This window comes from Aethina tumida, chromosome 6 (genome assembly GCF_024364675.1).
Source record: "Aethina tumida isolate Nest 87 chromosome 6, icAetTumi1.1, whole genome shotgun sequence".
Lineage (NCBI taxonomy): Eukaryota > Metazoa > Arthropoda > Insecta > Coleoptera > Nitidulidae > Aethina > Aethina tumida.
Window position 1 is genome coordinate 18415254 of NC_065440.1, and position 13675 is coordinate 18428928.

At 34.8% G+C, this 13675-nt stretch overlaps 2 protein-coding genes across 2 annotated transcripts; one reads left to right on the forward strand and one right to left on the reverse strand.

Moving 5' to 3' along the window:
• Positions 1-9911: 9911 nt before the first annotated feature.
• LOC109600901 (nuclear speckle splicing regulatory protein 1) lies at positions 9912-11231 on the forward strand. The gene is made up of 2 exons (XM_020017083.2): positions 9912-10049; positions 10104-11231. Exons 1-2 carry the CDS (start codon positions 10039-10041, stop codon positions 11173-11175), a joined length of 1083 nt encoding a protein of 360 aa, XP_019872642.1. The 5' UTR covers positions 9912-10038; the 3' UTR covers positions 11176-11231.
• A 932-nt stretch (positions 11232-12163) lies between these two features.
• Positions 12164-13646, reverse strand: LOC109600899 (gamma-aminobutyric acid receptor-associated protein). Its single transcript, XM_020017079.2, has 3 exons — positions 13456-13646; positions 12707-12904; positions 12164-12648 (listed from the first exon to the last, which is right to left on the reverse strand). The coding sequence occupies exons 1-3, from the start codon at positions 13543-13545 to the stop codon at positions 12580-12582; spliced, it is 357 nt and encodes a 118-aa protein (XP_019872638.1). The 5' UTR covers positions 13546-13646; the 3' UTR covers positions 12164-12579.
• Between the last annotated feature and the right edge of the window lie 29 nt (positions 13647-13675).

Here is a 13675-nt window from a genome sequence, read left to right on the forward strand (position 1 = left end):
CATAACTTCAAATTATCTAATATCAATGCTTTATTTATATATAAAACAAAACTGAAACAAATAGTGAAAACTGCAAGTTTCTATCTGTTACAGTTTTAAAGTTATTTTGCTCTGAATAAATCAGATTTAAATTAATGACGACATTTGGTAAACAGTGCACATAAATAATGAGGCACGTTTTCGTTTCTTGTATATTTCTCAGTTGACTTTAGAAGGAAACTAATGTATTATACATCAAAATAAGCCTAAATGTTTCAGCTTTCATAATCTGTAAACAAATTTGGCAAAAGTTTACACAAAGTTACAACTGTTTTTAATAGATGAAGACATTTTTAACTGACAAGGATTTATCAATGTTTATCCTCTTGCAATAGCGTCCGAAATATATTGTTATTACTCCCTTCATTCATTAAAAGATGCTGAAATAACTGGTAAAAACTGCACGTTTCTGTCTGTCACAGTTTCCATTCTACTCAGAACACATCAGATTTGAATTAATGACGACGTTTGGTAAACAGTGCACATAAATAATGAGGTATGTTTTCGTTTCTTGTATATTTATCGGTTACATTTCGAAGGAACCTAATGTATTATGCATCAAAATAATCCTAAATATTTCAGCTTTTATAATCTGTCAACAATTTTGGCAAAAGTTTACTGTTTCTAAAGTTATAACAGTTTTGATTTGATAATGACATCTTTTAACTGATAAGGATTTATCAATTTTTATTCTCTTACAATAGTTTTCAAAATATATTGTATTTATTACCCTCTTTATTCACTAAAACATGCTGAAACAACTGGTAAAAAGTGCACATTTCTGTCTGTCACAGTTTTTTAGTTATTCCACTCAGAACACATCAGATTTGAATTAATGACGACGTTTGGTAAACAGTACACATAAATAATAAGGCACGTTTTCATTTCTTGTATATTTCTAAGTTGTTTTTCGAAGAAAACTAATGTATTATACATCCAAATAATCCTCAATGTGTCAGCTTTCATAATCTGTAAACAATTTTGGCAAAAGTTTGCTATTTCTAAAGTTACAACAGTTTTTAATTGATGAAGACATTTTTTAACTGATAAGGATTTATCAATTTTTATTCTCTTACAATAGTTTTCAAAATATATTGTATTATTACTCCCTTTATTCATTAAAACATGTTGAAACAACTGGTAAAAACTGCACGTTCCTATCTGTAACAGTTTTTTAGTTATTTCACTCAGAATACATCAGAGTTGAATTAATGACGACGTTTGGTAAACAGTGCACATAAATAATAAGGTACGTTTTCGTTTCTTGTATATTTCTCGGTTATATTTCGAAGGAAACTAATGTATTATACATCAAAATAATCCTAAATGTTTCAGCTTTCATAGTGTGTAAATAATTTTGACAAAAGTTTACTATTTCTAAAGTTACAACAGTTTTTTAATTGATAAGACACTTTTTAATTGACAAGGACTTATCAATCTTTATTCTCTTACAATAGCTTCGAAATATATTGTATCATTTATACCACTCTTTTTATTCATGAAATCATGCTGAAACAACTGCTGAAAACTGCACGTTTCTTCCTGTCACAGTTTTTAAGTTATTCTAATTAAAACATTAATGACGTCATTATTTACTAAACACGAGGATTCGTTTAATATATTCCCGGTTTGAATACGAAGTGTTGTTAACTATTTTGATACAAGTTAAACGATTGTAACGCATCGCATTATAATTAGGGAAAAAACGCACCCCCCAAGAACAATCACCCCGCTGCGTCTTGGCCCTAATCCCACCCGAATGTGCATCCGATAGCGTAGGACGCAGAGCCGTAAAATAAATCAAATCGACATTAAAACTGTATCACTGTTGCCAATCGTGCGTTAACACAGATGGTATCAGCACCGGGGGCCGGGGGTCCCGAACCCCCCGACGCCACGCAGCCCCGCACCGAACAGAACAGAAGGAACGAGAACGAACAGACGCGGGCCAGATAAAACACAACTGCAGGACAATACGGGGTTTTTATTCCTGCGGGAATCGCGTTCGGTTATCTCCTTGCGGGATTCCGGAATCCGGTCGGGCGAAGCACGGCGAGGAGAGCGTTCGGGTAAACAACGATTAACGATTGGCGGGGTAACGTCTCTACATAGAGGTGTTTACGAATCTGGGTGGCAGGTACGTCGGTTGTTTTGGAACGGGGTGTACAAAGACATTTCCATCACGAACACCCCCAAAAACGGGGATCGTGGATGGTGTGTGTGTGTGGAGTTCGGTGACGCGTGAGTCCCGGCGTTCCTGCCGCTGACGGCAGGAGTGCACAAGACAGGTTTCTCACACACACACACACACACACACACACACACACACCCATAGGAACGAGGGACGTTTCGTGTGGCGGAAAGTCGTAGAGGCGTTGTCATGTCGACCTTTCAACTTTTCGGATGTCGTTCCTTTGATGGGTTAAATAAATTCACGTGTGAAGCTGTTCAAGTGTTTGCGGGATTAATTCCAATTGTTTGCGGGACTGTTTTTGTTTGGCAAACATCAAAAGTGCTTTCTGTTTGAATTTAAACAATTTCTTGAGAAAAAATTGTTTCGGATATCGACATTTGTCAAGAGATCTTTAATGACGCATAACTTGAACTGTTTCAACTTCAGAAAACTACTATTTAAGAACTTAAGAAAATCTAATATTATAAACAACAAGATCAGTGTGAAGATTCACAACTGTCAACACTGCCATCTTTTGGACAGTAAATATATGTATGCAATAGATGCAAATAATACAGATTTCTGTATTAACATTTCTTATTGAGAAATAGAGTGTAGCTATTTTGTGAATGTTTAATAGTTTAATAAACGACATAAATTGTTTCTGTTTAAGTTTAGGAATATTTCAATATACAAAATTATAATATTTCTTTCAGAACACGAATATTATAGAAGTATGACACTGTTGTTCAAGTGCACAGTTTGTCCTAATTGTAATTTGAATTTTATTTTACATAAATGATTTTTATAATGTTTTATTCATAAAATTCATCTGAACTTTGTAAAATTTCTAATTTGTTTTTCAATTATGACGCTGAACCATTTTAACAAGAGCCATTTGTGTAATTAATGCCACCGTTTTTAGGTTTATTGTCTCATAAATAACAAACAATATAACTAAATACTTAAACAAAACATAAAAGTGCAACAAACACACATTCTTCCCACATTTCTATACATTGTTTTAAACGTACAAAACGGTTAGTTTCAGAATAATTCAAAGCTGTCGTCGTATCTATTGTTAAAAAATAATTAATCATTGTTGCCGTTTACAATTATCAAAAATAATTTGCAGTAAATATTAATAAGTAGTGGTTGGGAAAATTAATTATTAAATAAATTACAGGAGATAAAATTTAAAAATTGTCATTTTATGAATTTTAAAGAAGCTTGTTGACATGGCGTAAATTGCTTCTTATCTATGTTTTAAGAAATGTTATTTTTAACCTGCTCTAACTCGGGACGTTAAATAAAGAAAATAACTTGAAGGTTGGAATATTTAAAACTATTTTTATGTATGATATGCTAATTTTTCTCTCAAAATAATCAATAAACATTCAAATTTTATAAAATGTTTGCCGTTCTAAAAGAAATAAGTTTAAAACTGTGACAGATCAAAACGTGCAGTTTTCAGCAGCTATTTCAGCATGTTTTTTATGTATAATCAAAGCAAAATTTTGATAACTGGGGCACGAAATTGAGGATTGTTAAGTTCATAATGTTCCTTATCGATTAAAATGTCGTCACCAAATAAAAACTGTTGTAACTTTGTAAACGGTAAACTTATGATAAAATTGCTTACAGATTTTGAAAGCTGAAACATTTATGATTATTTTCATGTATAATATACCAATTTTCTTTCAAATACAACCGAGAAATATGCAATAAACAAAAGTGTGCCTCATTACTTTGTGCACTGATTACCAAATATCATCATTAATTCAAATTGGATTTGTTCTGAGAGCAATTTTCACCATTTGTTTCAGCATGTTTTAATGTATAAACAGAGTAATAATATAAGATATTTCGAAAGCAATTGGGAGAGAATGAAAATTAATAAGTCCTTGTCATTTAAAAAATGTCGTCATCAATTATAAACTGTTGTAACTTTGGAAGCGATAAACTTGCTCTAAAATTGTTTACAGGTTTTGAAAGCTGGAACATTTAGGATCACTTTAATGTATAACACATTAATTTTCTTCTGAAGACCTCCGAGAAATATACAAAAAACAAAGTCTATCTCATCTATCTCATTACTTTGTGCACTGATTATCAAATGTCATCCTTAATTCAAATTGAATTTGTTCTGAGTGGAATAACTTAAACAGAGTAATAATACAAGATATTTCGAAAGCTATTGTGAGAGAATGAAGATTGAAAAGTTCTTATCATTTAAAACATCTCGTCATCAATTAAAAACTGTTGTAACTTTATAAGCGATAAACTTGTTCTAATATTATTTACAGAATTTGAAAGCTGGAACATTTAAGATCACTTTAATGTAAAATACACCAGTTTTCTTCAGAAGACCTCCGTGAAATATACAAGAAACAAAAACTTGCGTACACCGATTACCAAACATCATCATCAATTCAAATTTGATTTGTTTTGAGTGGAACAACTTAAGAACTGTGACAGATGAAAACGTGCAGTTTTCATCGACCAATTCAGCTTTGAACGTTGAGCAAACCGGTATCTTGAATCGACAACGACCAAACACTAAAAGAAACGGTAGACTCCCCATAAGCAAACACACACACACACACACACACACACACACAAACAAGTGAATCGGGTGATTTGTGACGAATCGCTGTAAGAAAAACGCAATAAAAAAATGCTTGTTCCGCGGCGCCAAACAGAGTGTGATCGGACGCCCCGCGGCGCGAAACAGACGTAAAAATCAGACGGCGGCGCGACATCAAAGTGGCCACACGGACATTTTTCTTTTTTTCACGTTTATCGGAATTAGAACAGTGATCGTAGTTTAATAATTTAAATAAACATTTGCATGAATAATGCGTTTTTATCGCTTTATGGCAGACGATGAGAGATAAAAATTTAGTTGTGCAGTTAAGTTTCGACGGACATAAGGGGTAGATGAGATGCACCCCAGCGTTAAAGTGTGCCAAGGGACCAGTTGACCGAATGTTACGGGACTGACGTTGAATGATCATGATCTATATGTTTACACCCTTGTACGCACACAACAGGCTCGTATTAAGTCGCAGGCATTTACTTTTCCGATTCTCCCGGGAGGAATTCTTCAAAAAAAGGGGTGCCGGAGAAATGTTGCCCTTCAATCACTGTTAATTTTTTTCGGTGTAACGTCTGAAATACAATTTATCGTTTGGAGATGGAATCATAGATATTTCTGGGTTACTTTCGCATGAAAAATGATGTGTTATACATTAAGATTATACGAAATGTTTCAGCTTTCAAAACCTGTAAGCAATTTTAGCACAGGTTTGTTTCTTCCAAAGATACAACTGTTTTTAATAGATGGCAATATTTTTTAACTGATAAGAACTGATCAATCTTCTTTCCCTTACAATAACTTTCGTTGTATTTTGTATTATTACTCAGTTTATATATACAATGCTGAAACAACTGGTGAAAACTGCACGTATCTATCTGTCACAGTTTTTAAGTTATTCCGTTCAGTACAACTCAAATTTAAATTAATGTCGACATTTGATAATCAGTTCACATAAGCATCTTTTTGTTTCTTGTATTTGTCTCGGTTATCACCTGAAGAAAACTTGTATATTATACATCAAAATAATCTTGAATGTTTCAGCTTCAAAATGTGTAAACAATTTTAGCACAAGTTTTTCGTTTCTGAAGATACAATAGTTTTTAATCGTTGATAACATTTTTTAACTAACAATAACTTCATCAATCTTCATTCTCTTATATTAGCTTTCGTGGTATTTTGTATTACTACTCTGTTTATTCATTAAACAATGCTGAAACAACTGGTAAAAACTGCACGTTTCTACCTGTCATAGTTTTTAAGTTATTACAGTCAGAACAAATCAAATTTAAATTAATGATGACATGTCGTAATCAGTGAACTGTAAGCATTGAGGTATTTTTTTGTGTCCAGTATATTTCCCAGCTGTTTTTGATGAAGACTAGTATATCATCAAAATAATTTTAAACGTTCCAGCTTTCAAAATCTGTATGCAATTTTAGTACAAATTTATTGCTTCTTAATAATCAAAAAGTATTTATCTGATGACCACACTTTTTAATTGATAACGATCGTTAAAAACTTACTAACCTCCAATCACTTACTGCAGCTTTCGAAATATCTAATAAATCACATTTATTTTGATTACATTTTTTGATTATTTTTTATTGAAACTTTAATAAATTATTTCTAATGTTTCTGAGGCATTTTTTTTTTATACTTGAGACTATAAGTTAAGTAGATTTACGACAATGTAAAAAAAATATAGAGAAGAAAGTGTGTTTGTTGTTGTTTTATGTTTTGTTTAAGTATTTTGTTAAATTGTTTGTTATTTGTTTAATGGACAGTAAACCTAAAAACTATGACATTTATTAAACCCATATTCATTTTCAATTGTTCAAACTGTTGGAACATTTTTAATATTTGTTCCAAGCTAATAAAAATTAGGTTCCATTTTTTTATTACATTATGACAGTATAAATATACAATTCGTCATTATGAATATAAACTGGCTGATCGGTTTTAAAACCAAGCTCAAATACTTTGGTTTTTATGTATTTCTTGGTGATATTATACATCAAAATTATCTCTGATGTTTTTCAAAATAAAACTTCTGTTTAATAAATGTAACAACTATTTATTGAAAATAGTTTTAAAAAATAGCACAATATTTAAAATATTTAAAATATTTAAAATCCACCCCTGTGCTATAATAGAAAACCACCCTCTAACTGCACAGACGTGGAAGAAGCATCCCGGACAATCGCACATATGGTCCCGTTTAAAAACTGAAAAGAACCTGTTTGCAAATACACTCAACATGCGGCTGTTACACGGAAATTACCAGGAGGACACTCCACCACTACTTTCACAATGCGGTCTGACAAATGGAACACGGGAGGGTCGGTTGAGAGTGGATGAAACCGAGATGCTACCGCTCCTATTATATTTAATGTGAAGTGCCCACATTCATAATTTAACGCGTCAAGCTTGTTTACTAAACATTGACGTCACCGAATCGACGAAGCTACCAAATCAATCCGCATTTCCAATCGCAGGAAAAAAAAACCGGTGAGATAAAAAAAAAAAATAAAATAAAATAACAAAACAGAAGCCGGTGTTCGACACGAAAAGCATAAAAATCGTCGCGTCCCAATTCCCGTCGAAGATCACAGGTGGCCGCCGGGCTCCGGGAGCCGCTAATGAGCCAATTTAAATGCATGACGGGAGGGTCGTCGACGCACACACGGACACCGGGATCGGACGACCTCGGGGACCCCAACCGACCGTAGACACCCCGCGCCGCTCCCCCGGTCCGCGCGCGGCCGCCCCACGTCCGATTTTCCGGGAGCGAGAGATATCCACTCGAACTGGAACAGTGGGTTAGAGGGGTTCGATCCGTACGCCTCCTTTACCACCTCCGTTTGTCGGTGGATGGGATTTTTAATTTTTTCTCTTCGTTTCTTTTTTGATTTTTTCATTCCTCGTGCAGTCCTGCTGGCCGACCTCACCTAAGTCCGCCAGATCTTGCGCTACAGATAGGCGAAAGGCAATTACGAAGTGGGCGTGCGGAGACACGAACGCAACTCGGACTCTCCTGTTATTATGCGGTGGCAGAGCTCCGAGCGGATCCGCTACCGAGATTGTGGGCCCCGGACATCTGCACACGGTGAAAAAAATCCCCCCGTAATTCCGTCATTTTCAACGGACGGCAACACCAAGACGCTTCCTTAACCCAATAACCGACACCCTCGAAATAACAACACACACACATAAACACTCATCATAACCTTCGACATTCACCGGGGTGATCATCGCGACGCAAAATTCATGGGGACAAATCACGCCACCCTCGCTCTCGACGCAAACTAGTAATAAAACCACCCCGGGGACGAAAATCCCGGCTCGTCGACCGCTAATTCACTAATTCCCGTAATACGGCGTCTGTTCGCCGGCCTAATCGAGTCCAGGAAAACGTTGAGGGTGGAAAACTCATTTCTGGCTCCCCACCCCAACGTAACTTGATTAGTGCGATTTTTGGTTTATTAGTTGTCGAGTGCGCTAATAAAATATTTGGACGATACGCCCGTCGGGGGGTCGACAATTGTGTTTTATTGTGGGCGGTGATTTTGTTTTGGATCGTAACTGGGTTTATTTTCGGCACAGCCGTCATTCGAATTGGGAACGATGCAAATTGGGTAGGTTTCTTTAATTTTTAACGGTTCCCTACTAATATGGAATATTTTATGGATAATTTCAACGTTTCCAGTCCAATAATTAAAATATGCGAACAGGAAAGATGCAAATTGTGCAGTTTTCTGTAATTTTTTTCAGTGCTTATGACTAATATAAAACATTCAGCGTTAATTTCATATCAAATTTTTCCATTTCCATTTCGTAGAAGTAATCCAAAGTCCCGCGGCAATAACAAAAGAACAACGAAAACCGCAAAAGATTAATCGAAAGCCACACCGAATAAATAACCCGACGTTGATCACGTATGTAAAGGTTGTACGAGTGAGTGTGTATCGGTTTCGATCCCATCGTTTCACCTATATTCAGGCATATTAAAATTTTATTATTCCGCTCTCCGGTTCTTATTTTACCACCAAAGAAGTTTTACGACTGGCATAACGTACGTATACATCATTATGTAAATATTATTACGAGTGAGCGAGGGATTTTTTCACGATTGGCAGGTGGTCTATTGCATTACGTCTTAATTTATCTTCGCCGTGTAATAGTAATGAACCTATTGTAACGGATGAGTTAATTAATTTTGTAATTAAATCGACGGAATTGGTCGGCGTTTTGCCGACACTGCCAAACCGCAACTTGCCAGTTGTCAATTGGCGTTCTTTTATTAAATTCATTTGCGAAAGAGATAATCCACTGTTGGGATGGCTTCATTGATTAAACATAAAAACTTATTTTTGATGTGTACGCATAAAGAAATTCACCCCGTGCCGTTTGGAATCGCGTACGAAGGGTCGAAATTCTTTTCCGCGACATTAAATACGGGGTATTTAATTTCGTTGCGGCCGGTGGAGATTTATTATCGGGATGCATTCCTTGCACTTAATCGCGACAATGCGAAGTTAATCGATTCGGGATGCTTTGCGTTAATCGATCATTGTGAAAACAGGAGGGTTTATCACGCATTAAAGATAATGAAGTATTTTTTATTAGTTTTGTGGGCATGTTTTAAATTAATACATTTAGTTTAGTCATTATAAGTTTACGGAAAATGTAAAATAAATAATTATTGATTAAAATCTAACATTTAATGTTTGTACAAGTATTTTATCAATAATAGTATCGTATTACAAAGGTTTAAATTCATTAAATTTAAATCATTTCAGTTTTATGTGTAGATAATTTATAATTAAAAAATCTTTTATATTCTTTATATATGTAAATGTAATTTAAAGGTAAATATAGTTTTGTTTATTACTTTTGACGCTCATTTGAACACATTTATTGAAAACTATTTTCTTAATCTAATTATCACTATTCAATTTATCACATTATAATGATTATATCTCTACGATCTTAAATAATTTGTTTATAAAAACCAACAATAGAACGGATGTGAAACCCACACACTCTTGCCCCCTCTATATTAATTGTTAAACTAATAATATAATAGCTCAATCTAGAACAGAAACCTGTAATGATAAATTTCATTATACTAATAGTTCAGCGCATTAGTTGTAGGTATCGCCACTGCATAAGTTTGTTTACAAAACAGTTATAACCTATAAAATTGTGTTGCCTTAGAAACGTTAAAATGTCAAAGTCGTAAGTTTACAAAAAAATACCAAAAAACAGCGTTATTCAATTGTTTATTTTCAGTTACGGTTTAATCCAGCCCGACAAATACAAAGCGTTAAAAAAAGGTGAAGTGTCAGCGATAAAACCCTCGATCTTTCAAAACGATTCAGACTCCGAACCAGAAGTTTCGAAACCTACTGGCATAAAAAAGAGCGTTAAGAAACAGGAGAAGATCAACTACGACAAAGCGCTCGAAGAGGACCCGACCGTTTACCAGTATGATGAAATCTACGACGAAATGGACCAGAAACGCAAGGAGACGAAGCTGGCGAAGAAGGACGTGGACAGGAAACCGAAGTACATTAACAGGTTGTTGGTGGCGGCCGAACGAAGGAAACGGGAGAACGAACGGCGGATAGAGCGGCAGGTGCAGAAGGAACGAGAACTGGAAGGTGAGGAATTCAAAGACAAAGAATCGTTTGTGACATCCGCATATAAAAAGAAGCTGGAGGAGATGAAAGAGCTTGAGGAACAGGAGAGGCGCGAGGAGTATTTGGAGAGCATTGGTGATGTTAGGAAGCAGGGCAACTTGGATGGTTTCTACAGGCATTTGTATGATCAGAAACTTAACTATGAGGAAAAAACGGAGGCGGAAGAAACGGAAAAAACTGAGGTAGACAACAAAAGGAAAAGTTCTGAGAGTGATCAGGAGGAAAGGGTGCCCAAAAAAGCAAAAACTAGAAAGTACAGGTCGAGAAAACGTAGCAATTCTGATGAGGAACCAGAAAAAGAACCAGAAGTTGAAAATGAAATTAAGAAGGAACACATACAATCAAATTTGGATGCTGATTCTGATTTCAGTATTGATTCTTCTGATAGTGAAGATGAAACAGGCCCCAAGGAAGTTAAATCTGAGCCTGTAACATCTGAAGGGGAGAAAGAAGTTAAAGAATCAGCTGAGTTTAAAGTACCTGAAATTAAGACTGAACCTGAAGATAAAGATAAAGTTAAACCAGAGATAAAAGAGGAGGTAAAGGAAAAGCCTAAAAAACCTAAGGTTGATATTTGGAAGAAAAGGACAGTGGGTGCTGTATTTGACGAGGCTTTGAAACGATATTTTGAACGGAAATCTTTACGGGAATCTGGATTGTAAATTAAAAATCCCTCTTATAATGTGTTTATAATAATAATAAAATTAGGATTCATCAATTAATTACCTTAATAAAACACGATTATGCTAATAAACGATCTAATTATTTATTAATATATTACATTTAAATAAAAACTCATTCAGTTTCACCATGGTCTCACTTTTGACTGAGTGGCGTGTGTCAGAATCCACGTATTCTTTGGATCTTTGACCATGGACATTTGTTTGTGTCTTGGATGTGTGTTACAGATCACATAAAGTCTCTCTTCCCTTCGAACAAAGTAGCAATCTTTGCAACGACGTTTCAACCATCCCTTAACTTTAAAACCGCAATTTGGCACCAAATTTACGCCCTGGGGCCGCAGCAATGTCGTGGCCGGTGTGTTTTTGGCGAAAATGTGGAAGTTTGATGTGAGGATTGGTGACAGCTTTTGTACCGTCGATATTGTTGTTCTTAATATTGGAAACATTATAATGTCCTAGAATAATAATTTTGTAACAACTAAACATAAAATGTGTTTATTTACCTGTGTAAATTTAATAAAATTGGATTTATATTTTGAGGTTAACAATTGTAGTTGCACGAGTAATGTATGGATGGCGACACACAAGTTACATAAATTTGTTTAAATTTAATATTATATATATTTTTTTGTTTTTTAAATTTGAGAAAATATTAAACGTTATTTATTGGATATATTCAATTTCTTGAATTATAATTTTTATTTCAAAATTGAAGTGCGTGATACAAATAATAGATGGCGCCATTAAAATTTAAAATAATTTTTTGTGTAGTTTTTTTTGAATAACTAATTTAAATAAAATCATTCGCTACCGCTTATTGGTACTCAAATGAAAGGTCCTTTAAACCTCCATCCAACCATAGACATATCTCTTAGGACATGAAATAAGAAAATTAAATCTAAAATTAAATTACATATTTCCAACTAAACGAAAAAGTATATTTAGATGCTTAAATAAAACAAATATCGAGTTTTTTGAGATTTTATTAGTTTTTTTTCGAGATTTTCCGTTATTTTCCAGTCACAAATAAAAATACTATGAGCCTAAATCTAACGAAAAGTTATAAAATGCCATCGTCCATCTTCTCTTCGATCGATCTTTTCTTCGATCCTTCCTCACTCACACTGCTGAAAAAATATACAATTGTGTGCTCACTAAATCTAATTATTAAAGAACTTACAAACGATACGTCTAGAAATATTTTGCACAACGTACATTTTGTTTTTTTATACAATATTACTCAAAACGTTTCCACTGATATAAAAACCCAAAATCAGAGATTAAAAATTATCACAACTAAGAACAGTTATATTTTAAAAGTATTGTAAAAATAAAAATTAATATTCATATAATGGATTTCAGTTGTTATGTTAATAATGCAGTTTATTTGTTGCCATACACATTCTCGTCCGAATAGGCGATGTACAGGAAAAAGTCCTCTTCATGATGTTCCTAAAAAACAACACCATTTAACACCTTGATAACTACCACAAAGAGATAATATTGTTACCTGGTAAAGAGATCCCATTGTGGCAGATGTGGGGGGAATGACATTGTTGACGAAGAAGAACAAAGCATCTTCAGGCCTTAAGTGGATCCTCTTTCTGATCAAGAAGTAGAACTGTCCGACCGTCAAGTCGGACGGTACCAGGTACTTTTTCTTGTCGACATCGCCGATACGGGCCTTGGGGGCCTTCTCCACAATCACCTGGAAGAAAAGACCACAATAGTCAGCTAAAAATAAATGGTCTAAAATTACGACGAACGTCTGCAGATGCCAGTTACGATTTGTTACATCACATTTGACTTGTGTGTTGTCAACACGAATCGGTACATAAAAATATCGCTTGTATTACGTAAAATATCCAAAAATTAACAGTTATTCTTTGTGTTTATTTTCATCAGCTGATTAGATGACCACAGTGATGCAACGAATGTCTTGGCAAACGACCACAAAATTGTGCACAATTTATAAGCAAAATATTTAGGCAAACTATAGATAATTTTCTGAACGCTTTTACAGGTGTAAACTGCGTTGTTTTGTAAATAAACTAAAATGGTGACCAATTGTGACCTTGTCGGCCATTTTGTAACAAGTGCGACGTAAAAACAAATAGCGAACCTGATACAGGTTAAAACAATTCGCAAACAACATTTTCCAACCCCCTGAACGAGATACTCGCATAAACAACCCCCAAATCTATTGGTAAATTACGAAAATATGTCATGACATGACAAGAAGGTTCTTTGTCAACATACCGGAACCCTGTCTGGATATTTCCTTCTGATTTTCTCTCCTTCGGTCTTCCTCTTCTCGAAGGCGTGCTCCTCCTTGTACTGGAACTTCATTTTCGCCTCAATAAACGGTTAATTTACTGGTAGTGATCGAGAAAACTGCGCTTCGACTGCGATTTGTGTTGTGTCTCTGTGTGTTGTGACAACTGCGTCGGGATCGATTCCCATTCGTCCGACACCGGAA

Excerpts from the sequence above, each read along its gene's own strand:
- LOC109600899 (XM_020017079.2), bottom strand. The coding sequence starts at position 13,545 with ATGAAGTTCCAGTACAAGGAGGAGCACGCCTTCGAGAAGAGGAAGACC. Across the intron at positions 12,905-13,455 it reads AATATCCAGACAGGGTTCCG|GTGATTGTGGAGAAGGCCCC; the intron begins GTATGTTGACAA and ends CTTTTCTTCCAG. Across the intron at positions 12,649-12,706 it reads CAATGGGATCTCTTTACCAG|GAACATCATGAAGAGGACTT; the intron begins GTAACAATATTA and ends GTTGTTTTTTAG.